This window comes from Crocodylus siamensis, chromosome 1 (assembly GCF_052110815.1).
Source record: "Crocodylus siamensis isolate JL-2025a chromosome 1, ASM5211081v1, whole genome shotgun sequence".
NCBI classification, from domain to species: domain Eukaryota; kingdom Metazoa; phylum Chordata; order Crocodylia; family Crocodylidae; genus Crocodylus; species Crocodylus siamensis.
This window is the reverse complement of record NC_143395.1, coordinates 203,708,386-203,733,590: the sequence shown is the minus strand read 5'-3', so window position 1 is coordinate 203,733,590 and position 25,205 is coordinate 203,708,386. Positions and strand designations below refer to the sequence as shown.

At 43.4% G+C, this 25,205-nt stretch overlaps 2 protein-coding genes across 7 annotated transcripts; both read left to right on the top strand.

Annotated features, from left to right (window-relative positions):
* The first annotated feature begins 917 nt into the window (after positions 1-917).
* On the top strand, positions 918-9,260 carry GEMIN6 (gem nuclear organelle associated protein 6). Of its 2 annotated transcripts, none has more exons than XM_090031570.1 (3): positions 918-1,460; positions 5,383-5,528; positions 8,148-9,260. In XM_090031570.1, exons 2-3 carry the CDS (start codon positions 5,401-5,403, stop codon positions 8,521-8,523), a joined length of 504 nt encoding a protein of 167 aa, XP_089887696.1. In that variant the 5' UTR covers positions 918-1,460; positions 5,383-5,400; the 3' UTR covers positions 8,524-9,260. The 2 variants fall into 2 exon arrangements, with proteins under 2 accessions (XP_089887696.1, XP_089887697.1); XM_090031571.1 differs by lacking the exon at positions 918-1,460 and adding an exon at positions 1,519-1,649.
* Positions 9,261-12,692: 3,432 nt separating this feature from the next.
* On the top strand, positions 12,693-20,098 carry LOC149873912 (serine/arginine-rich splicing factor 7-like). 5 transcript variants are annotated; one of them, XM_090052889.1, is made up of 8 exons: positions 12,693-12,856; positions 13,271-13,451; positions 13,635-13,739; positions 14,710-14,784; positions 14,879-14,980; positions 16,024-16,077; positions 19,224-19,259; positions 19,845-20,098. In XM_090052889.1, the coding sequence occupies exons 1-8, from the start codon at positions 12,835-12,837 to the stop codon at positions 19,867-19,869; spliced, it is 600 nt and encodes a 199-aa protein (XP_089909015.1). In that variant the 5' UTR covers positions 12,693-12,834; the 3' UTR covers positions 19,870-20,098. The 5 variants fall into 5 exon arrangements, with proteins under 5 accessions (XP_089909015.1, XP_089908986.1, XP_089908978.1 ...); XM_090052860.1 differs by having other exon boundaries at positions 12,695-12,856; positions 13,635-13,811; positions 19,227-19,259; XM_090052852.1 differs by having other exon boundaries at positions 12,697-12,856; positions 13,635-13,811.
* The last annotated feature ends 5,107 nt before the right edge of the window (positions 20,099-25,205 follow it).

The following is a 25,205-nucleotide window of genomic DNA, read 5'->3' as shown; positions in this document are numbered from 1 at the left end:
ATTGTAAAAATCATCTTCTCAACTATAACTAGAGAAACAGCTACAGATGTGTGAATTGCTCTTTCAGCTCAATGGAAACTTGATTCAAAGTGGATAACTAAGAACAGAGGTCAGATTTCCCTTGGAACAAAGTCTTTTATTCTGGGATTTTACCCACTCATTGCCCCACCCTAAATACCTGGAAAGTACAGAGTTAACACTTTTTCCCTCCTGACAATATTGACTAATTAAAGTTAATTGCCATTCAAGTTGCATGTATAAACAACTGTCCTGCACCTGTCTTAATGCAAGTCAAAGCCTGAAGCAATCAGTAAGGAGAAAAATTCAATAAACCTCAGTTGCCTATTTTTAATTTATTAAAGTCAACAGATATTAGCTCTGACTTATAAAAACAGTTATAAAGGTCACCACCCTTGATTATTTAACTGCCAGGTATTTTATACTAGTAACTAATGCACCAAAACCATGCTAAAAAAACAATAATAAAAAACCCCTCACATCACTTTGCAAATCTGAATAAAATATCACACTGTGGATGTTAAAGGCTCATTTTGCAGAATCTGAGGTTAAATGAAATTACACCATGAATCTACAAAAGTAGAATCACATGGTTTGGAGTCTCTTTAGTTCCTACTCCTCTGTTTTAGTCTCAAAACCATCACACACTAATTTTATCAAAAATATTCATGAAATATGTTTGATGTGGGGCCATTTACCTGAAGTGATCCCTGGGAAAGGTTTCATTAGTAAAATAGAAACAGAATACAGAACTTTTCTAGAACAGAAACAAACATTATCCACATTTTTAAATAAGATTTTCATCCTCCTAGCTGTACCAAAAAAAAGTTTATAAAAATGACCAAATGAAGACTTACAAGTCAAATGAAATTTGGCATGCACACAAATTATACATGCATACATCACGTGCATTATTTCCCGTTGTATTTTATCAGACTTTTTGCACAACCGAGTGTTTTTGGTGGGCCTGAACAGGTTGGGACACAGCGACCAGATAATAAAGCTGTGCACTTTCAGAACACTGGTTAAATCGATTTTAAATCGCTCCCATTTAAATCACTCTGCTCTTTTCCATGGTGTGATATCACAAAGGATGGGAAAGAGCAAAGCGATTTGAATCTAGTTCACGCACTTGTACTAGGGCATGTTTAGGTTCTCTGGGGAAGACGTTTCGGCTCACAGCCTTGCGCGATTATTCAGTTACCAAGTGGCTGTGAACAAAGGAAGCGGACCTGCTCCGAGAGCGCAGCCCGCAGGGCAACCGAGAATAGGGCACGGATCTCACCCCCGCCTGACTACAACGGGGAAACTGCAAAGCAAGGGCTTGTGGGACCAGGAAGTGTGTTTAGCAAAGCTCTGCGGCTGCACGCTCGTCCCTGCTCTTCCGGGGCAGGGTAGCTGACCGTGGAGCTACGGCAGCTCGCAAGGCGCTGCAACTCTTGGTGAGTGGGAGCTGGGGAGAGCAGAGTTAACTAACGATTCAGCAGCTGGAAGGGCTTTGTGCAGGGATTTGAAACACTCGATCCATGGCTTCTCCTAGCCGCAGCCACTGTGCACAGAGTGTCACAGCCAGAGCGTTTTCTAGCTATCACCTGTGTGGTGCAAACAGTCGGACATCAGACCTCGATCCTGTGAGTGCTCATGCAGCTGCTCAATTTGGCACACCTGAGTAGCCCAGGTGCTTTGAGTGCATGCCTCAGCTTAGGTGGTGCAGTCCCCTCCTGTGTGTGCACACTGCATTTAGCTGGAATCCTGCATGAGGTTTCATAGTTGATGATCTACTCAGCTCCCTTCTGACCCTACCAAGTCTGACCCCCTGCCATGGCAGGAAAGAGTACTGGGGTCAAACAGCCCTGGCAAGGTGTTCATCCAGCCTCCTCTTAAAGACCCCCAGGGTAGGAGCCAGCACTTCGCTTGGAAGTTGGTTCCAGATCCTAGCTGCCCTGACCATGAAGTAGCGTCTCCTGATGTCTAGTCTGAATTTACCCTCTGACAGCTTGGGACCATTATTTCTAGTCATTCCTGGTAGTGGTCAGGGGAACAGGGACTCCCCCAATGCCTGCTGGTCCCCTCTGACTTGTTTGTAACAGGCCACTAGATCCCCCCTCAGCCTTCTCTTGTGGCTGAACAGGTTCAGATCCTGTAGCTTCTCCTTGTAGGCCTGCCCTGCTGCCCCCTGATCATGTGAGCGGCCCTCCTCTGGACCCTCTCCATGTTGTCCACATCCCTCTTGAAGTGCAGCACCCAGAACTGGACACAGTACTCCAGCTGCGGCCTGACCAGTGTCGCATAGAGGGGGAGGATCACCTCCTTGGGGTGCATCTGTGGATGCATGACAAGGTGCGGTTGGCCTTCCTGACTGCATCCCCACACTGCCAGCCCATGTTCATTTTGGCATCAATAATGACTCCAAGATCCTTTTCCGCCTCTGCACTGACGAGAGGGGCGTTCCCCAGCCTGTAGGTATGGTGCTGGTTCTTCCTCCCCAGGTGCAGCACCTTGCACTTGTCAGTGTTGAAACCCATCCTGTTCTTGCCCACCCACCCCTGAAACCTGTCTAGGTCCGATTACAGCCTATTCCTCCTGTCTAGCATGCCCACTTCTCCCCACCTCTTAGTGTCATCAGTGAATTTGAACAGGATGCTTTTTACACCCTCGTCCAAGTCACTGATGAAAATGTTGAACAGTGCAGGCCGGAGGACCAAGCCGTGGACCGCACTGCCCACATCCCTCCAGGTCGAAAATGACCCATCCACCACCACTCTGGGTGCGGCCCTCCAGCCAGTTAGCAACCTATCTGACTGTGTAGGTGTCAACACCACAGTCCCCCGTTTTTTTAATGAGAATGAGGTGAGAGACAGTGTCGAAGACCTTCCTAAAGTCCAGAAAGACTATGTCCACTGCTACCCGTGCATCTAAGGATTTTGTGACCTGGTCGTAGAAGGCCACCAGGTTGGTCTGACAAGGCCCTGCCTCTAATGAACCCATGTTGGTTGCCCCCCAAGCATAATCTCCTCTGCTGGCCCCTTGTGGACATGTGCCAGGATAATTCTCTCAAAAAGCTTACCCAGGACCGAGGTAAGACTGACAGGCCTATAGTTTCCTGGGTCCTCCTTCCTCCCTTTTTTGAAGATGGGAACCACATTGGCCCTTTTCCAGTCCTCTGTAAAGCCATGCCAGGGGTCCCACTATGACCGCAGCTAATTTCCTCAGCACTCTGGGGTGGAGATCATCCAGACCTGCTGATTTAAATACATCCAGTCCCTCCAGAAGTTCCCTGACTAGGTCCTCACTGACCTTAGGCCTGGGTGCACCTCCCTTGGGACCTATGGGGGTCCTGGTGGGGGGGTGACCCGGTCCCTGTTCAGAAAAATAGAGGCAAATAATTGTTAAATAAGTTAGCTTTGCTCTCTGGTGCAACAACCAGATTTCCTGGCATGTCCTGCAGAGGCTCCATGTTACCCAGTACCTTCTTTTTGCCCCCTATGTATTTAAAAAAGGACTTCGTGTTGTCCTTGATCTGGGTAGCTAGTCCCAGCTCCATCTCCGCCTTGGCCTTCCTGACCGCCCCCCTGCAGCTCTGAGCAACTGAGGTATAGTTCTCCCTGGTGATGGACCCTTCCTTCCATTGGGTGTACGCCTCCTTTTTATCTAGGAGACATTCCTGTATGCTTTTGGTGAGCCATGAGGGCTTTTGTGCCCTCTTGCCCCCTTTGATCCGCATTGGGATTACCTCCCTTTGGGCTTGGAGGATCATCTCCTTAAGGAACAACTGCTCTTCCTGGACACCAGACTCCTCTCCCCTCCCCTCCCCTCCAGGACCTCAGTGCCTCCCCAACTATTCTCCTTACCTCATTGAAATACACCTTCTTGAAGTCCAGGGTTGCTGCCTTGCTGCAGCCCTTTGCCACCTTGCGCTAGACGGTAAATTCCAGCGGGCGATGATCACTGTCACCCAGGTGGTCAAGCACCCGCAGACCCCTCACCAGGTTATCGCCTGTGGCCAGAACCAGATCCAACGAGGCATTTCCCCTCGTGGGGCTGTGCATCTCCTGGGTTAGATGGAGGTTCTGTATCTCGGCTAGGAACCTATGGTGTTGGGACACTGTTGTGATGAGGTCGGTATAAAAGAGAAGGGGTTAGAACTGGTGGATTAAGACCCAGGTCACACTTTAAAATCCCTGCTCTCCCCAGTATATTATTGTTCATACATGCACACACAAGCAGAGGAACAAGAATGAACGGTTTGGATATCAGTGACTTTCTGCTGTCCAAATGAAAACCACTTTGGAACCCCAGGATCCTGCACCTGTTTAGCAGGGACCGCTTGCTATGAACTATCACAGCAAGCAGAGCCATCTCTAGGGATTGTAGGGTCCGGGGCATATCAACCTGGGATGGGGGGAGGAATGGCGAGTGCTGTGTGACCACCCACAGAAGCTGGCGGGGCTGTGGTGGGATCTGTACGGCACTGTTCGCAAGGGCTCCCAAAGCACAGGGCCCAGGGCGATCACCCCGATTTGCACTGCCGTAGTGACAGTCCTGACAAGAGGGGTCCTTGCTAAACAGGTTCAGGGCAGGCCAAGGCCCCTGCGCAGCCAACCTTCACTGCTAGGCTCTTAGTGCTACTAGTGGAAAGATACAAACAATGCAGCAAGGAGTGAGTGTCCCCTCTACAAACTAAGAGGTGTATTAATCATTTTGAACTCGGCTAATGAGGAGGCTATTGCTTGTCTTCATGGATTTGCATTTGCTGAATAAGTAGTGGGATGCAGTCAGAATGCACACACCATATCTCTCTCTCTCTCGATTTTTGGTTCATTCTAAGCAGATTTGCCTGAGCATTCCAGGGGGGACTAGGGACTGAAGGAATCTCCCAACCATCAAATAATTTCTTGTCCCAAAGACAGCAGCTACAAAGTAAAGAACACTCACTGACAGTGCTCCCTGCCTCTGTGGGCTTCCACCTTGTATTCAGTCTTGTGCAAAGGTCTTCATTCCCCCTCCTTACATGACCTTTCAAGGAGGGATCCTGCAAACAGAGGATGCCTACCTGGCTATACCTGGGAAACAGAAGCAGTTTTGCTGTAGTTCCCAATAAAAGCCATTGGGAAAGGTTATGTATTTCAGCTTCCTGTACACAATTGGCAAATGGAAGTTTCAAGCAGTGTGCACCTTCAAAAATTATGAATTTTGATGGAAACAAAGTGATGACCATTTTATACACTTTTTGAATTAAACTTTAAAAAAAGTCAGAGAACATGTAAGAAATGACATGACTTAACAGAGAAAGGAGAAGCCAACTCAATGCTGTTGAAAGGGGTTATAGCAGAGGCACTAATAACTGCACTTATTCCCCTTCAGGTTCTGTGAGGGGGAAGGATGACTGAATGGCAGAGAAAGAGTCCTCTAGAATGGCAGACCTACTTAAACAAGGAGGCGAAAGTCACAGCTGCTGAGAAGCATGAATATGTAGGATGGGTCTTAACAGTTGACCCAGTTTCTGCAAAGTAGGTTTAAAGCTTTTATTTCTTTGTATGGTGACTGTGATAGACGATCAACAGACATGAGATCTGCCATGAAATTACTCAGATCAGAACTGGCAGGGTAGGAGTTGGTGACATCTTTTCCAGGTGACAGGGCCAAGGGACGGGAATCCTAGAACTTATGAGGTTAATTAATATAATCTCGAATTCCTCTTATTTAAAAGACTAGCAGTGCTTGAGAGCAGATGGAACGCCTGAACTTGGTTGCTGTGGATTCTCCCCAGGTTTACTCTTTTATCTGGGCAAAGTGCTCTTAAGACGTAGTTGCTCCCCTGATTTAGCACCAGGTGTAAACAGAGGATGTCTTTGGTCACGTCCAAAAGAAAGCAAGGAGGAAATATTGAGGAGCTTGCTTTCTTAAAATTTTGAACATACATATATAACATAACATGTTATTTAAGGTCCCAGTTTCACATTAATCCATAGGTGAACTGACATTCCTCCTGGCATATCTCAAGATTAGGGCTTACTGTATTTGAAGTCAATTAAAAAAAACCCCAAAACAAACCTTTACATAGTATTTTGCCTCTTGAATTGAACACAGTTTGGACAATGAAAGTGAAATAGGTAAGTTGCTTTCATTTTTGTTTCCCTGCACTGACAAATTGGTTTAGGCTGAAAAGACTGCAGGGGAATGATGACATTCCAGCCAAGTGTTTTAATGAAGAAAGAGTGCATAAGAGGGCCTAGGATGCATAAAACCATCTTAATAAAAACTTGTGGAACTTGTTAGGATTAGACACCAATACACCTGTCCTAGATCATTTTATTGGTTAACTTATTGATGACAAGTTTAAGGGTGAGGTAGTCTGTCCTTGAACACTAAGTGGAGCACAGTGGGTATCCAGTCCTTGTGGAACTTTGGGTATCAAAGTATTGAAAAGGTTTAGGAGCTTGCTCCATCACAGTCAAAACAGACAGAACAGTGTCACTATGAAATCTGTAAGGAGAGCCTTTACCTTCTTGCTCTTTATTGGCAATGTCACTTCCTTATGCTTAGAGCAGTGGTTCTCAACCTTTTTTGAATCAGGACCCATTTGTGAATATCAATGGCCAGTCCCAGCCCAATGCCCCTCACTCCTGACCTGCTGCTCCCAAGCTCCAGCCCCCTAGTGTGTGGGGCAGGGGATGGGTATGTGGGGTGGGGGTGAGGTATGGGGGGTCCCCAAGCAGCCCCTTGCAGCCTGGAACTCTGCCAGCCTGTAAGGAAAAAGCCACAGTTTCCCACTTTTTTCCCCTTTAAAGGAGAATCCATTTTTAAAATTTGTTGATCCATTTTTTAAGTTTGTTCACAACCCTTTCACGTATTCTTGTGACCCACTTTTAGGTCGTGCCCCACAGGTTGAGAAATGCTGCCCTAGAGAGTCTTTCAGGAGAAACAAGACCTGAATTTTCTCATGTAAACACAAAAAAAATCCTTCTCTCTATAACCCTTTTCCTTCTCCCTCACCACCCTTCTAGCTTTTTGTGAAAAAACATTCAAGGCTCTTTTACATAACAAAGGAGAAAGAACATTGTGCTGTAGCCTAGTCCTGTTTGTAGCACTCAAGTTCTGCAGCCAAAACTGTGCGTGTCTACAGACAAATCTCTCTGTGGAGGCTGAATCCCCATTTCTGCTAGCAGAGTTACATCTCTGCTTAAAGTCAGGAGGATTTTGCCTCTGCCATGAGCTGATAAGTATAGATACTCCCATGACTTCTGTTGGGTTTGGCAGGCACTTCAACAGCAGCTACAGGGTGCGCTTTGCTGGTTGCCAGTCTGGCTGCTGCCTTGTAACCATATGGAACTGCCAGAAGCACATGGAAGCATACATGGTCTGGTGGCTGGGCATCAGCAGGTGCTGACTGCCACCAGGGCATAACCAGGTAAACTGAGTTAAGGAAGGTCTGAGACAGTTAATCTCCCTTCTTATGTTTATGCCTTATTAGTGATGACTTAATTCATGCCAAGGTGTAGAATGCTAAATTCAGGCCTCCAATATGTAATTTGGTAAGAAAAAAACAAACATACAAATTAAAGAGTTATGATGGTTGGGTATTCAAAGCCTTAACAGTGCATTTCCTTATTTTAGTATACCCAGTCACCCAGCCCTAATTTTGCTGTATGCTAGGTTTTGGAGGTTTATTATTTTTTAACAGAATATTCTACTGCAGGGGTTAGCAAACTATAGCCAGTCCACGGAGCCATTTGATTTGAACCACAGACATGGAGCTTTGGCAGCAGTTGGGGATAGGTGGCTTCGGGAGCAGTCACTTTTTCATGCCATTGTGGGGATGGCTGGGTTTTAGCACCTGCCCATCTATCTACCTCTGACCCAGATCTGGATCAGTCTGGCATGTAGCCTTAAACAGTTGCTGACCACTTTTCTAGTAGGGTAGGGCCAACATTTTAACAAATAAGTGCCTAAAATGTGTTTTCTAACTCTTTAACATGGTTTTAAAGTGAATCCTAGTGGGAACAGATAATGGTTGAGCATCTAGCTATTTATCTGGGCCCAGTTCTTAGCACCTGTAGTTTACATCTTGGGTTGTGTTTTTTTGCTTCGGTACTCATATTGAATGGTGTGTCCTCCTTTCCTTGCAGCATTGTTTTAGCTAAGCTCCTGGAAGATGAAAAAGTATCTGTTTCAGTTGTCTTGGGCCATGCTGTGCAAAAAGTCGAAATAGTGAGTGAAGGGGACAGCCCAATACAGGAACAGCTTGCTCACCTCTTTATGCCAGAAGAGAGCCAAGCCTACAGCCAGGAAGAGCTGGAGAGGAGGAAGAGCAGCTTGAAGACCTGGCTGGAAACTAACCATATTCCAGTCACAGAAGAAGGAGAATCACAGAGAACACTATGTGTTGCAGGGGTCTTAACAATTGAACCACCCTATGGGCCAGAAGACTGCAGCAGCTCTAATGAAATTATTCTGTCTAGGGTGCAAAGTTTGTTACAGGGCTATTTTGCAGTACCACAATAATGGACATATTGACAAAAGCTTTTCATTCAAATATTTCATATTTCAAGAATGGGGGAAAGGGTAGGTAGGTTATTTCCTTTTCTTAAGAATTGTTGTGTGTGATTGACAGGCTTAGTTTTCACTGGTAGAGCTAGGATGAACAGTGCTGCTGGGTTTGAGCTACATGGATTTTTCTGTATATGAGAGCACAAACAACAACACAGCAGTGTATCTAAGAGCAGGGGGTATTTGTTTATATTTTTATTTTAAAATGTCATTTGTTATTAATGGTATATTTAATGACTCCAAAGCTAAAAGCTTCTTTAACAATGTGGTACCATATGAAAAGGTTAGGCTTTTTTTTCCTATGACTATATGATTTCTACCTTTAAACAATGCTTCTGAGTTCACATCCCCCGCTGACTAAACAGTTTGCCATAATATATTGTTTTTAAGAAGAAAAATTTGCGTGCTTAATCAGTACTTTCCAGGTTAAGCTAACAAGTTTAAATAACAAAGATGTTCTTGTAAAACTCTGTTTTACTGTCGATTTACACAAACCATATAGAATATTTATTAGAAATATTTGGCTGAGGGTTCTCCTGTTTTAGTAGAAAAATGTTGATGAAAATCCAGTACCATATGAAAGTTGCCATGTTAAGTTAGCATGTAGCTACAAGTTTCTAATTAAATTACGTTGCATATATGGTAAATTTGTTCATTTTTGACAACACTAAACTTCTTCATTAATACGACAACTTACGACAAACTGCTGCTTGTCTGAAATCTTGTGTTCTAAATTTCTCCAAATAACTTTTTTAATCTTCGTGGCTGCTCCAAAAAGAAAGAAGTGTTGGGAAATTATTTTTATTCTTGTTCCTTTATTAAGTCCTTTAGCAATCAGATAATGCTTTTGTTTCCTTGTAACGCTGTGTATTGTTGAAGTGGTATAAGGCAGCCTTACCAATGCGACACTCCGTATAACCCTCCAAAAATGAATTAATGGGGGGCGGGGTATCAAAGATACAGCTGCTGACAGAATCCCATCATCTGGCCTGTGGTGCTGCCCCTTGATCTGAAGTTGACCTACACAATGCACACTGTGCATCTGGTGGGCCAGGGCAGTCCATGATCCATTCCATGCATAGCACCTGCCTCAGCCAGTCCAGGACTTGTGCTGCATACAGTGTCCTTCCCAGGCAGTCCAGGATCTATGCTGCATGTGACACTCCCTCAGTGCTCTGGGGAGGGTGCTGTGTGCAGCATGGATCCTGAGCTGGCCAAACTGGCGTCTGCATGTAGCACATGTCCCAAACTCCCCTCACACAGGTGCTGTGTGTGGCACAGTCCCAGACTGGCAGGAGCAAGTACGGGATCCAGTATGCAGGTATGGGGGCAGGCTCAGTGCTGTAGCAATGAAGTTTGGCTCCTGGGGCAAAGCCTGCAGTAGCAGCCCACCCTCACCTTGTACACAGATCTGGGGGGCACACCCTCCCCTCCCATCCTTCCCTAGGAGCGCATGTGGCAGCAGGAGCTGTCCTTTCCCTGTCCCCGCAAAATTAGCTGCTTGCTTTGGCACTGGGGTGGTTGCCCCACACACCCTCTCCCCACTTGCTATGACACTAGGCAAGCTCATTTGTGAGCCCCGTTTGGCCTCCAGGACTGGTCACATGCCATTTAACTGAACCACATGGCCAGATGAGTTTGACACCCCTGAATTAATATCGACCATAATCTTGAATAAATTCCCCTTGAACCCATCTATCAAATGTGATGAGGTCATTTAAAATGTGTGTCTTTTGCCTCTTTGCAAAGACATCTCAAGTTTGTGCCACAAGCATAGGAATGACTGCATTCCAGCTGCTTAGCTTGTTCATTTGCTTTGATTGTAAATCTTGTAGTTCTCTAGTTCAGCCGTCATTACAGTGCCTTAACTTCTGCTTATGTTAAAGATACTATCAACTTCATGTGGCCCATTTAAAACAGCAAGTCATACGAAGTCCAGGTGTTAAACATACCACAAAGTTGCTCTGCCAACTTGCAGTCCTATTTTCCTGTTTATCTTGCCTCTTGCAGGGCAAAATGGGAGCCTACGAGACTCCACCAGGGAAACAGTAGCACTGATAAGAAAACTCCCTGTAATTTCAGTTATAGAGATCCTGGGTGTCACTTGTAAATGTAAGAGGTAGAAATTATCAGGCAGAAGCATGATTTAAGTTGATGGTACCCCTTGAAGTGAGGTTGCTGCACTATATAATAAGAAGTACATACAGCGGTGTTTATCTTAAGCAAATTGTTTTGCTTGGAGAGAGCACTATATTCTGTATAGCTTAGGGGCTGTTTTTGTAAGAGGGATAGCCTCTACCTCCCTTATTATATGAACAGAGTTCTTAATTGGCTCCTTTGTTCCAAAGCCAACTATTTAAAAGAATAATAAATTTGAGGGTAAAAAGTATATCTTCAAGGTGTTTGTAACTGAAACCCTATACCTTGGACCATGTTTACCTGTCTGGTGTGACTCTGGTATCCAGATTAGCTGTCACCCATGCACCAGAGTTCTGTTTTTCATAGACTCTGGCTTTACACTGTAAAACAGCAGTGTAAAGCACAGTGAAGAATCTCACTGTTGCATGGGATGCAAGATGCAATGATGGAACTGTTGCCAGATAAGGACCAGCTGGAAGAGGTAAGATTTTTATTTCTTTTAGAGTTTTTCTTGGTGGGGAGCATGAGCTTTAGATGCAGAATCTTTTCACTCTTTTGTTTGGAATGGATTTTGGAATCAGGCAGTTAACCCAGTTTCCTTTTGGAAGGCTGGTTTAGTACTCAACAAAGTCTACCTGGATTCAGCAGTGTGTGTACAGCCACCACAGCTAGTATGGCTAATTGACCTCCACTTTGAACTGTCTCTTTGGAAGGCAATCAGCGGTTGTGCTAAGCCTTGCAGTGCTGCTTTATAGGTGTTCACAGGCCAGCAAGTGATGGCTATTACCTAAATTTCCAGCTAAGACTTATCATGAGAACAGCTATTTACAGTCAGTGTAGACAACCAATGAGATCTGTGATCAGAGCAGTTCAAACTAATGGTCTAGAACTACAAAGCTTATCATTCTTGACTAATCTCTGACCCAAAGGTTAATAACAGTAATGAATCTGTAAGTAAGGTGATATCTAAAGGCTTAGGCATAAATTGTTTAATGAAAATTCATTGCAAAGATGGTATTGCTAACATAATTTTTCTACATATTACATGTGGTTAGAATTTATTAACAGATCAATGTGTGTGTATCTGTGTAGACATGTACAAATATCTAGATAGATTGAGGTTTTTCTGTAGTGGTGTGTGAGTGCATACATCTATAGACAAGATCTGTTCTACTTGCAGATAATTTTAAAGCAGGTCTCTTAAATCTAAAGTTTATGGTGACTTTTTAAAGTCAGATTGTGATCTTTTTGTTCTATCCTTTGGAAAGACTTTCTTTTCAGTCTCCCCATGCTTTTTTGAAGGGCAAATTGAAGATGTATAACTTAGTTTGCAAACCCTGATGGTGCAACAGCAAAGCCTGACAATAGATTTAAACAAGTGCGAGAGGAAATGCAGTGGAAAGTTAAGAGGTCAAAATGTGACTGGTCCCTCTGGTTGTTAAGGACTGAGGAAGGATGAATACAAAGGCTCAAGGTACATGAAGGAAAGGGGTCTAGGCTTATCTGGTTTTGCTGCAAAATAAGCAACCAGCTGCATATAGACATAAAACTTGTTTCGGATACACTTTGCAACATTTGTCATCCCTGCAACTGTTTCTCTTCTATCCCTGAGGAAAACAGAGCTAGAGAAAATTGGAAAGTTTTCCTTCCCAATGCAACGCTTAAACTTCCTCGCCTGTTCTTATTACCAAGGATCCTGGTGTTCTCGAATAGAAAAAAAAAAATCCCCAAATTTTCAGCTTTAAAAAAATAACCCCAAATCTACACGTTTCCAGGTTTAAAATGAAACGCCACTCATGTAGAGAGAGAGATAGTGGCGTTTCGTTTTAATCCTGGAAACATGTGAATTGTTTCATTAAAGCGCGCGGGGCTTTCCCGGGGGACACAGTCACTCGGGCATGGGCGTGGGGCACTAACGAGCGGAATCAGGACCCCGAGGCGGAGGTAGCGACTCGCCCCCAGCGCCCCACCTCCCACGGCCGGAAGCAACTGCTCCCCGCGAGGCCGCACGCTCAAGGGGCGTCCTTCCCTGCACGCGGCGCGGCGAGCCTAGCGCATGCGCATGCGCCGCGGCTGGTCCCGCTACATAAGGAAGGAGCACGCGGAGCCGCCGGCTGAGGGGAGACTATGTCGCGTTACGGGCGCTATGGTGGGTGAGGACGGGGCGCCACGAAAGTGGCGGCAGTTGCTTTCCTGCTGCCCGAGGGCTGTCTTGGGAACGAGGCGATCGCGCGGGGACGGGCGGGAGGGAGGCCGCCGCCATTCTGCGGTATCACGGGGCGCAGGCCCCGGGAACCCCGTGGGTGGAGGGGGCGGGCTGCGTTTGGGAGCGGGGAGCCGCGCGGCTGGAGGGGGGAAGGGGGGGACTCTAGGAGACGCAGGTCAGCAAAATGGAGGCAGCGCCAAGATGGTGGCTCGGGAGAGGGAGGGGCGCATGCGCGCGGGGCAGGGGCGGGCCGAACTCTTGGGGGGGTGTTAACTCTTTCGCGCCGGTAGTTTCGGGCTAAGGGAGGAAGGACTCGTGGGCGTGAGCTACTGACAGGCGCTGTCTCCCTTTCGCCAGAGACCAAGGTGTACGTGGGCAACCTGGGTACAGGCGCTGGGAAGGGCGAGCTGGAGAGAGCCTTCAGCTACTATGGGCCCTTGCGCACTGTGTGGATTGCCCGAAATCCACCTGGCTTCGCCTTTGTGGAGTTCGAAGACCCCCGAGATGCTGAGGATGCTGTTCTTGGATTAGATGGGAAGTATGTAGGTATTTTAAACATTTAAAGTAGGTGGGGTGCTGAGCAAACATCACAGTACTTGCACGATTCTCTCTCTCCTGTGAGTCGTTAGAGTTAGTCTTTGGTTTTGTACAGCAAAAGTGCAATAAGGAAGAAGCGTGAAGTTTTGTAAACTGGTATGTGGTCTGGATTTCTCCATTGCAGGATAATTTGCGGCTCCAGAGTTCGCGTAGAGCTGTCGACCGGCATGCCTCGTCGCTCCCGCTATGACAGACCTCCAGCCCGACGGCCGTTTGATCCTAACGACAGGTGTTACGAATGTGGGGAGAAGGGTCATTATGCGTATGACTGTCATCGTTACAGTCGTCGGAGGAGGAGCCGGTACGTACGTGACCGGAGTGGTTGGTTGGTTGGTTGGCTAGGCCTGTTACTCTGGTAGTTTTTGTTAGCACAGAAGAGATTGTTACGCCGGTTTTGGTTATGGTTAACGTTAATATTATAACTAACTGTGCAGGCGTATGTTGCGATTTGTTGCTATTTCGTATGGACTGTCACTATCTTAATAATCAACCTGGTCAAAACCTTTCAGGTTTCTTCGTTTGAGTCAGTCGCCTTGATTCAGAATGTCACGAGCCTTAAGATTTCATGCTGAGGCGCCTTGCAAATCCGACACTTAAGATCCTCCTAGACCTTGAGGTGATCAGCATAAGAGGCCAGATCCCCTCGAGCCATCTACACCTAGCTTCACCTTATTCTTTAAGGGCAGAAAATTTGAGACGGTGACCGCCGTAACAGTAAATTTGGCTTTCAATTGAGGCCCCCCCCTCCGGTTTAGAAAGAGGAACACCAGATTGACCACATGCCCACCTAGAAAAATCTTCTTGCGTCAATCAAGCCTCACCCTGGCTCATTTGGCTGTCAGTTTGATCGTCGTTAGATTGAAGAGAACACCTAGATGCAGCGATCGGCTATAGATACTTCTAGATCGTCTAGATCTGCTAGACCTTGGGCCAAAGAGGGTCGACCTGCAAACTTGCAAGGTTTATTTTAAATACACATTACAGTGTTTTTTTTAATTCTAATGTAATTCTGAAATGTAATTCAGCTTTTTTTAACATTTTTCTAGGTAGTAAAAATTGCTCAAGACAAATAGGCCCTGAGTTTTTCCAACTGGCAGACACTAGTTTTTTAGTTGTCTGACTTTGACGTCAGCCGAGGCTCGCTTGCGCTAATTCCTGGAATGTTGTTCTGAAAACTTTTGTCTCTAACCTAAAACTAGGTCACGGTCTAGATCTCGTTCAAGATCCAGAGGAAGAAGGTATTCTCGCTCGCGCAGCCGAAGTCGTGGCAGGAGGTGAGCCTTACCTTTTAAGGTGTATTTATTTTTAATTAAAAGTAGCATAGCAGTGTGCAACTGCGTATGTTTTCCTAAATCTTTCTCTCTGCAGATCCAGGTCAGCTTCCTATCGCAGATCCCGGTCATTCTCTCCTCGTAGATATAGGTCAGTCTCAACCCGCATGTCCCGATCTGATTCTTTAAGAAGATCAAGGTAATTGTTAGGCCTTGTGATTACCAGGTAGTATTTCCATTAAGGTAGTGGATTCCATGTATATTGGAGGACATGGGAGGAGGGTGCAAAGCCCATTCTCTAGTCCTTGATGGAGCAGGCTTTTTGAAAAATTGTATTCCTTAAGACCATCTTCCTTTTAAAAAGTTATATTGATCCTATTGAGTGAACTGGTGTTGAAGTAGAAATTATAAAAATTATTTTTGGCCTTTGGGTCACGCCTGGTAAACCTTTAGTTTTATATCTGGCCTTCACTTAAGTTTAGGTAGTACAGCTGTGTTGGTTGTAAGTTAGGGAAGGGTGAGGGGAATTGCACCTCTGGTGACCTCTGAACTACCAAATGTCCTAGGGTTTTTGTACATAAAAGTGAAGTTATCTTGATAGGATTAGCTGTAGCAGCAAAGATATGTAATGTGTTTTCCATTCAGCTAAGTTTGCCAGTGTAGCTGTGTTAGCAAACTCTCCCATACTTAGCCTTACTTTATGGAATCTTGGTGTCTTATCCAGAATACCTTTTGAAGACCTTGAGCAGTTTTGATTGTTTTAAACTAGTACCAATTAGCAGCTACCATGCTACTTCTAATAAGCTGGTAGTAGTTTTTGACAATGAATTGTCTGTCTTCCCTTTTTAGCTTGTGTCCCCATGGACAATCTAGTGAGAACTGAAGCGGGGCATTCAGCCTTCAAGTCTCTATACATTTGTATTCAACCAAGTGGTGCTGCTGCTACAAGTTTTTTGATCTGTTTGGCTTCTGATTTTTTGCTTTTGTGTCCAGACCCTGATAGACAAGAATTGCTGCTGTGAAACTAGTGATTAGGCTTCCCTTCTTTGAATTCCTTTGCTTGAGGGATCAGAACGCTATGCGTTCTTTCTATTCGTTAGACTAAGTTGCTATAATACTGCAGAAGACTTAATCCTCTTGTAAAATAACATTTTGCGTTTGCATGCACACCACCCCCTCAGCTTACATCTGTTTATGTAATTATTTTTTCTGCCCTCCCCTACCCCTGCACTCAAACTTTAGGTCTAGGTCCAGGTCAAGATCAAGATCTAGGTCTGCTCTGTGGCCACGAAGCAGGTAAAATCATTATAATGAAATGAAAACTCTTAAGATTTCTCTTTCTGTTAAGTTTTTGAGGATTGAAGAGTTATAAACTTGTACATCCAGTTCTGTATTTATGCTAGATTTTCTTGGTATTGCCAGCATTTTGCGGGTCCCTTCAGGGTCTGACTGCATAATGGCAAACCATGGAAAAATCCTTGAAACAGTGAAGCAGGTCTGCCTGGGGGGTGTCTATCATATACCGGTTATTAGGAGCTTCTTTTTCATGTTAAGTCACTTGAAAAGTCTTGGTGGCATTTGTCTCTTGCACATTTGGGATAAGTCCCTGCTTGTAACCTAAAGGTGTTACTGTATTATTGTGTTGCTGCTTAAATCATTCCCTTCTCAAGTCTCTGTTTTTTTGTTTTTTTTAAACTTCTTTATAGTCCATTGTGTGTACACGTCCAGGCAAGGTACCTGAAAAGCATTCATAAGTACCCCATCTCATGGTTATTGCGGTCTTGGTTATACCAGCTCTGGTGAACTCCATGTGCTGGGGATATATAAGAAATGGTGGTGTTGTGGCCAGGATTGTCTTGTATTGATTGGACCACAGGAATTAAATGTCTGGAAAGGAAATCCACATTTTTAGGCCTACTTATTTCATAAAGAACAGCTTGCATTTAGGAGTCATTCCTTCCTTTTGTGGACCAGGAATCTCCTGCCACCTAAATGGTAAAGATTGGATTTATACTGGGGATTCTGGAGCAGATTAATATTTCTGAATCATTTTATCCTTTTGGTTAGATCTGCAAATACTGTTTCCTGTGCTTTAAAGCTGCAGAACAAAAACAGAGTGCTCTGTTTCCTGCCACTCTCCAACTTTTAGTACAGGAATAGTTCTTAAAGGAAAATGGAAATTGCAGCTGAAGACAAAGGAGCAGCAATTCTATCTAGAGGAGAAAAGGAGATAAAGTACTAGCAGGAGCCATTTCTGAAGGAGAGAGAAAAATAGGAACAATGAAGAAATGCTGATATGAGTACAAGGATTCTGGGGAAAAAAGGGTGGTGGGGAGGAGGAAGAAAAGGCCTATCATGTGTGTGGGGAGAGGTGAGCCCTGTCTCATTATCAAGATGTATTCTCCCCCTTTCTGATGCTTGAACCATGCATTGAATGTTAACATTGGTTCCATTACGTTCACTTAGCCATCCATGACTCATTGGTGAGTAAATGGCAGTGATAGGCAGAGTATGTTTAATTACACACACATTACATGTTCATATGCTCTCAACAAGCAAGACTTCTGAATAAACTTCTATATTATTGGTTACTCAGTTTTGCAGTTTTCAGACTCTGCTATTCTTTGTTCTTGCACGTACAGAGCATTCCTACTTAGTAGCTTTGATTTTAAGTTTCTTCGGAAATTCCTGTTTTACTTCAAGCATTTGTGGTCCATTGTGCCAAATTTTGGGGTTTGGATTAATATCAAAAACAAAAGAAAAGACAAAAATTTTGTCACTTTTGTTCATCACTTCCTAAACATTCAGTAGTAATCTTCACTTGAGAGATTAAGTAACTGCAGCAGAAGGGTTAACTGGCATTGTGTGAATGTTGAGCAGGTTTTACCTTATTTGAAATGTGTACTGCATTCATTGTAAATGAAAACATTTTCCTTGTTACAGTAAAAGTGTGTTTTATGAAATGGTTACTTGGATCACTGGGAGTCTTCATGGGTGACAGAGATCTTACCAAAGGGACAGCACGTGAAGCTCAGAATGTGGTTACAGGTTATTGCTCTGGCCAGATAAGGCAAATTAGTGTTGTATATTTCAAGAGGTTATAAGGGGAACAATTGATCGAGCTAGTTGGGAAGGCAGTAAGTTTTTCAGTTCAGTGGCGTTTGGTTACTTTGAGCTTATATATACAGAGTTAAATTTAAGGATTAGTAGTGTCAAATAACCAAGTCCAAGGTTATATCTGAGTTTTGAGAATCATTGTATGTTTTTCAAGGACTTCTGATTTGCCTTGCCTTGAATTCAGTGCAGTAAGTTTTATGTGAGAGAATAATGGTTGCCATTTTGGACAATTCAAAGTTTTTAGAAAGATGGAAGTTGAGGAAGGTCGAGCAACAGCTTGCCAAATTTGCTAGTTAAAAAGCCAGCAGCTTTCTTGGATGTGGTGTTGTAGTAGTTTTGAGTTAAACAGCCCTAGTGTAGCTTTATAGCTCTGAAATCTTCGGAAGATTATTCATTTTAAAATTTAAGAAAATAATCACAATCTTCAGTTGACATGCACACAACTGGGATTGAAGATGTAAGTAGAATGTTGTTAAAGCATTGAGATGAGGATGATAGAGTGTTCTGGAAAATCAGAGTTGGGATCAGATGGGAGATGGTCCAACTTCCAAATTTGGAATGGTGCTTTTGTGAAAATCCTAGCATTTTGAATAGAGGTCAATGTACTTGTATTAATTACTGCCACAAGTTTTTCTAGTAACTTTTGAAATGGTGACTTACCAAGATGAGTTTTCATGATAAATGAATTGGAAATACAGTATTTACTTGACTGCCACACCCCCTTACCCCTCTCTCCCAAAATACATGCACCTTGTTATGGAAAGGAATTTGGAAAAATAACTTTTTTCTTTTCCATTCTTAACTAACAGCATCTGGGTTCAAGTGGCTGTCTGCTGGCCCTCAGTAGGGAGTGAACCACACCTGGCTTATTCCTTAGCATTACTCTGTCCCTAAGCTGGTAGGTTCAGAACTATAGTTCTGCTCAACAGTTATAACAGGGTTAAAATCAACTGGCCCTGAAGGGTGCATTCTGGCTCTGTGTTGGGTTGGAAGAGAAACACAGTCCATGGCAGCCACTACCTGCTTTAACTTGGGACAGAAAATTGGCTTCCCACTTAAGACATGCACCAGTTTTGGAGGGCTGACTCTCTTTTTCAGGAAAGGTGTGTTACACAAGTAAATACAACATAAGCTTCAGTAGTATGTAGGACTAATAAAGATTAGTTTAACTCTACCCAAATGTTGCAAGCTTTTTGTTTTAAGTTGTAAATGACACATAATCTTAAATGAGATTTAAGGCTGTGGAGATCTTTTAAAGCTATTTTAAGTATGGATATAGTAAACAACATTTGAGATTTAAATGGTATTTCTTGCTGTTTTCTCAGTAGATCAAAGTCCAGATCACCATCTCCAAAGAGAAGGTAAGCTGAATTTCTACTAAAGGATTGTTGGGATCTGCAGTGGTCTTTCTTGGAAAATCAACTTTTATCAACATGGAAACTGCTAGTGTCTTCCCCTGGACTTCTTGCTTGAAAAGGCTAAAAAGTCTTGGTGGACTGATCACTTCAATGTGGTAACATCTTGATTTACATTTCAGACTCTCTTCCTTGATAACAGCATTATTAAGTGAAGTGTGACTGATAGCTTTCATCATAATCAGGGCTTCTTGACATTTACTGTACTGTCTCTTCTACATTTCATGTCAGAAAAGGCTTCAAAATCTTGTTACAAGACTTGTTCAGTATTACCTGTTTTTAAATTTAATAATTTTGTAGCAAACTTTTACAATATAGCTATCCTTTGAAGATATTTAGTAATAGTCCATAATAGATGTTTTATAATCCATATATCTTTAGTAAGCCATGTTGAACCAGCATTAATAAGAGTGCTCGAGGAAGACGGGCTTAGCATAGTATGGTTTGTGCGTGTTTTGGTGGCCTTGCTATATGTGCAGTTTCAAACCAATGGAAATGCTCCTACTGATTTCTGTTTTCTTTCTATTTCAGCCGTTCACCATCAGGAAGTCCATAAAGGAATACAAGTCCTGAAAGAATGGATTAAGATTACGAAATTAACCCTTTAGGAAGAAAAATATTTTGTTTACATTATTGTAAGGGATTTTGTTATGTCTTTGATATAAATGTAAGGGCTTAGTCCTAGGATATTTCTACATACTAACAATTGGCATGGATCCAGATCCCTTACAGTTGCCAAAAGTCATATCAATGAACAAATAAACAGATTTTTGTTTTAACATCTTGATTTACAAATGTGGGACTTTTTATTGGGACATTGAAATAATAAACAATGTATTTCTAACTAAACATTATTTTGTGGAAACCCTACTTTGTTTAACTTTTGGGTAATTTAAAGAAGACTTGTGTACTCTCTGGATGTTATGCAGGAAGCCACATTTAAATAACAGGTATGGAAAATATTAGCCTCCCCAAAGCAATCTGCACTCTTCCTGTTTGTTCCACTCTCTCTCTCTCATGGCCTGGACCTTGTGTTTTGAAATGGGTGAAAAAATGGTGTATGAAGAAAAACTGCAAAGTGTTTATAGAAAGTGCATGCTTTTTGCTGCTTCACCATCTTTAGAAGTGGGTTGAAATTTTTTGGTTTTTTGCTTTGTGTATTTATATTGCTGATAAAACCAGAGTTTACTTCAAATAACCTCATGCAGCCCTCTGACAAAGACACTAAGAGTTTTCTTGTCAAAACGTTGTGAGAATCTCTTCAGAATAACTCGGGCTTTTCTTAAAGGGAAAGTTGCAAATACAACTTTTTTTTTTTTTCTTTGCAGCTCACCTTTTCACTAATGCATGTGTTGGGAAGCATAAAATACAGCTTTTTTCTTTTTTTTTTCTTTCCACAACCCACTTTTTAGACAAACTGAGAAACTGCATTTGTGACGTGCTTTGCAGCAAGGATGTAATCATAGTTATTTAAGGTATTGGTAGGTAGGCAAGATTAATATCTAGAATATAGCTAATCCTTGATTGAAGGGTTTAATGGAGTATGTCAAGCCCTGTTGGTAGTCATATAGGGAGGAGTTAAAGGAGAGAGCACTTCATGTTTAACCTGATCATAGCTGTCCAAGGCTCAGAGTAGCAAGGGCAGCCTGGATTCCTTGTAACCTTTTTGATTTCGAGAATTTTAACAGTTACTTTAATATTTTGAGTTCTCCTACTATAATTATATGGCTGCTTAACCATTCAAAGCAAACTTGTTTGAGCTCAGATGGACCATAATTTTATTTACAGACTAAGGTTGCGCTGTGCAGAAAGATTTTTGCACTAGCTCTAGAACCAAAAGCATATGGGGCTTCACTAATGCAGCTGTGCTGCAGCTGATTCTTTAGATAGTGCAGGGTATCCGCATGGTAATACTTTGAAAATACATAGACTTCAAATAAATGGCGTACCAAACCTCAGAGCACAAAACTTGTTAACTTTAGGGTCATTGTGCCATTTCCCTCTTATCCGTGGGCTTATTGAGACAAGTCTTAATTTTATAGTTGGACTTTTACCAGCATTTGGATATATATGGTGTAATAGACTTGTTTATACATATTCTAAAAATAATAGGGTCCATGTATATCAGCTCTTAAAACGGAATGCTAGTTGTTTTTGACCGTTCCCCATGTTCACTTGCTCTTATGTTCACCAGCTGCTTTCCTGGGATTTTTTTTCTCTTTTTGAAAGTATATGTACATATTCGGTTCTTATATATACAGGACATTTAGTGCTTGGCAACTGAATGAAGAGTTTCCATTGCTAACTCTGCTGTAATTAATATCCATAAAACAAGTCTACTGTGAACTACGAGCAGGAGCTGACAGCATTGTATGATTATGCTGGAATGACTTAAATGCCCAGATGTTATGGCTTAAAGCATCCAGTTGTATGGAGTACTGATTACCCATTATCTGGAAGTTCTGCAGTATAATAAAAGTACCATATAAGATGGTGCTTGACTTTTGATCAGCTCTCTCCTTTCTGTACGGTTAAGGCAAACTTAATGCACAATAAATCTGCAGACTAAAATTGCTGTACTGGTATTTCCCTTTTTCAGAGAATTTATGCTTGAGGGTAATATAGAAAATTGGATGGTTGGGGCTGTACTTTAGGCTTTTACTGGCATACCTTAAACCAAGGATGGACAAAATGGTGGCTCTGGCTGGCAGCCAGACTCCACTTCCCAGCAGTCCCTGCTTGTGGCTGTGACTGGTTTCCATGGAGACCATAGTAGCAACAGCACAGGAGACTGATCCCAGCAGTACTGGCAGGGCATGCAGCTGGATGGGATGCTGCTCCGCATCCAGGATTTTTCAGTGGTGACAGCATGGTCCAGAACCAGGGCAGAGCCGTAATTTGCCTGCATGCCCCTGCCAGAGGCCTCTGGGAAACCCTGTCCCTGCACTGTCATAGTACTGCTGCTCCAGGGGTCTCCATGGAAACTGGCTGTAGAGACAGGCAGGTGCTGCTAGGAAATGGAGTCTACCACAGACCTGATCTGGCCCATGGCCTGGATTTTGCCTGCCCCTGTGTTAAATTGTGGTCAAATCATGGAAGTACCAAAAATGATAAGATTTCTGGGTACAGAACTGTGCTAGAAGGGAGGCAGCATCCACTTTGGTTAATATAGCAGGCCAGGTTATTAGAGCCCATCTGCAAACAAAAGCAGGTACTTAATGGGGAACACGTGAAAGGCTCAACTTCAAGTGGTGTTGGGCTGAATCTCCTTTTGGTGCCTAGGGATTGCTGATGTCAATGACTTACTAAACTCCCATTACCCTTTTAAACTCTAGCCTGTATTATATAATAGAACTAATCTGAAAATTGCTGAGACTTCTTTATATTAGTGTTTCAGGACATCATTGCTTCTGCTAGTTTATTGCAACTATATATTTTTCCTGCCCTTTGAGGTCAGTGGGTTTTTTTGCCCCCATTCTACACTCACCTGGCCCATTTTGCTGTTCATTATTCTTTTTCCAGCTGCACCTGCAGATTTCTGAGTCATTACAGAGTCTGCCTCTCATGCCCATTGGGAACTAGGGCCAACTATTGTCCCTAAAGACCAGCGACTTTGACAGTATAACATAAGTTGCAAATGCAGAACTAGTTAAACCACTGCTTGATCCTTTGGGGGTGCTCTTGGTTCATTTCAGAGTTCCTGTTTACACTTCAGGGTTTGTCTGTTTTCTTTTGAAGGGGGGCATGGCTTACCTACTGCACTTACTGTACTTGGAGCTGCAGGCCAGGTCTAGTCCTTCAAAAAGGGCAGTACAACAAAGAGCACATGCTTGTGATTTTTCAGCATGTTTGTAGTGAAGGCATTTTTACTGAAACTTAATTTCCTTTGCTATAGCTCTAGCTGTCTTATCTGGACTGGGGAGGGCATGAGTACAGATCCAGACCCACACACTATCAACTCTTAGTCCAGGAATTAAATGGCAGAACTAGTCCCTACCATAGGGAGTGGGTGACAGGATTAGAACTATTATCCAATTGCTTTTCTAGCTTTTCATACTAGCTGCTTGGCATCTTTCCCCAGTCAACAGTGGCCACTGAAAGTAAAAATGTGCAGCTAGCATATTAGCATTTTATTCTGAAGTTTTCAGATAAGAATAGTAGGCATAGGCTATTTGTAAAGACAAGAGTTCACACTGGTTTGGAAGGTTAGGGACCACATTCCCACCTCCTGCATTTCTTTCTGTGTGTAGTGGTGACTACTAGGATATATCATTTGTCAAGTGCTTTGCTATGAAAAGCTCTATGTGGACACAGACTCCTATACTTTGTTCAGGTCCTGACTAAATCAAGTATCTTCCTTAGTTACTTGTATGGTATCACACTAACTTGGTCACTCAATAATAGCGATAGGATTGCAATCAACATTTTTTTTCTTCATTGTCTCTCTAGTGGGGACTTGTCAAATCATGGAAGAGTAGGGCTGGAAGGGATCTCAGGTAGTCAGCTAGCCCAACCCTCTGCCGCAGGCAGAATCATCCCTATCCAAACCATCCTAAGTATATATCTTTACACTATTACTAAAACCGCTGCTGACCTTGACATACAACCACAAGGTATAGCACCCTAACCTGCCATGGTAAAGTAGGGGGACAATAATGGCCAATGCCCTGCTGCTGCACGGGTTGTTAAAATACACTCTAGAGATTCAAAGTAGAGGGCCATGTACTCCATTACCGAGGAGACAAAGCTCCTTACAGTCCATACTAATCTGACCATGGGGTAAAATTCCTGATCCCAAATGTGGTAATCCCTCTGACCCAGAGTGCAGGCCCAAGACCCCCTAACCAGGAACTTCTGGGTTTTAGTCCCAGCAAGAACAGTAGCACATCACAGTCAAAATCCCCAGTCTTGGCTCCTGCCAGTACCCAATATCTCCAAGGCAACTGAAAAAAACCCCACCCCAAAACCTCACACAAGCAGCAACAGAAAGGACAAAAAATTCCTTCCCAGCCTAATGCTGCTACTAGGAGGGCCTATAAGCATGAGAAATACCCATAATAGAGCACAGATATTGTTACTCCCACATCATCCCTAACCAATGCTTATCCAACACCTCCAAGGGACATTTCACAACTTCTATAGGTGGTAGAATCATACCATCAAAAGTACTGGGCTGAGCAGTACTTGAATCTTTCTGACATCTCTGAGTCAGGTCTTGAGCCAACTTGAAAATACCAAAAATAGATGGTAAAAACATTTATTTCTCTCTCTTAACAACCAATCTTTTATCTGCCTGCATTTCTCTATGGTAAACTGCATAGAGCTTATTTTAGGAAATGTTCAGTTTCAAAAGGCACAAAGGGGAGGAGCAATGCAAAGCTCTCTCTGACTTTTTGTTAGAGGGATATTGCTATTTTTAGTGCCCATTGAAAAAAATCTCAACATCAAACAAGAAGTAGAGGGAAATGAAGATAAAGCTGTGGTTTGCAGAAAGGCAAGTCAAGCGGCTGGCCCTAAGGAAACTGGCACCACCAACAGGGACAGAAGTAGCCCACTATCCTCTCTTGTGGCCACCGATTAATTCAGGCTCCCACTTTTGCTCACATCCTTTCCTTCTATTTTAGCATACTTCCTCCATAGGACACTCATGTATTGAGAAGCAGAGGCTGTTTTCATCCTCCTGCTTGAAGTTCTGATTTCTTCATCACTGTGGCAGCAGAGAGCTGTGCTCCACAGGGGTCACTCAGGGTGAGGAGGCAAAGGTCCCACGGACTGAAAGCGGGAGTCACCTCTTCAACCTCACTCCTCCTTCCTCTGCTGTGCAGCCAACAGCTACTGCATCAGCCCTCTTGCAACCACTGTAGAATTAATGCAAACAGGCAAGGATTTTCG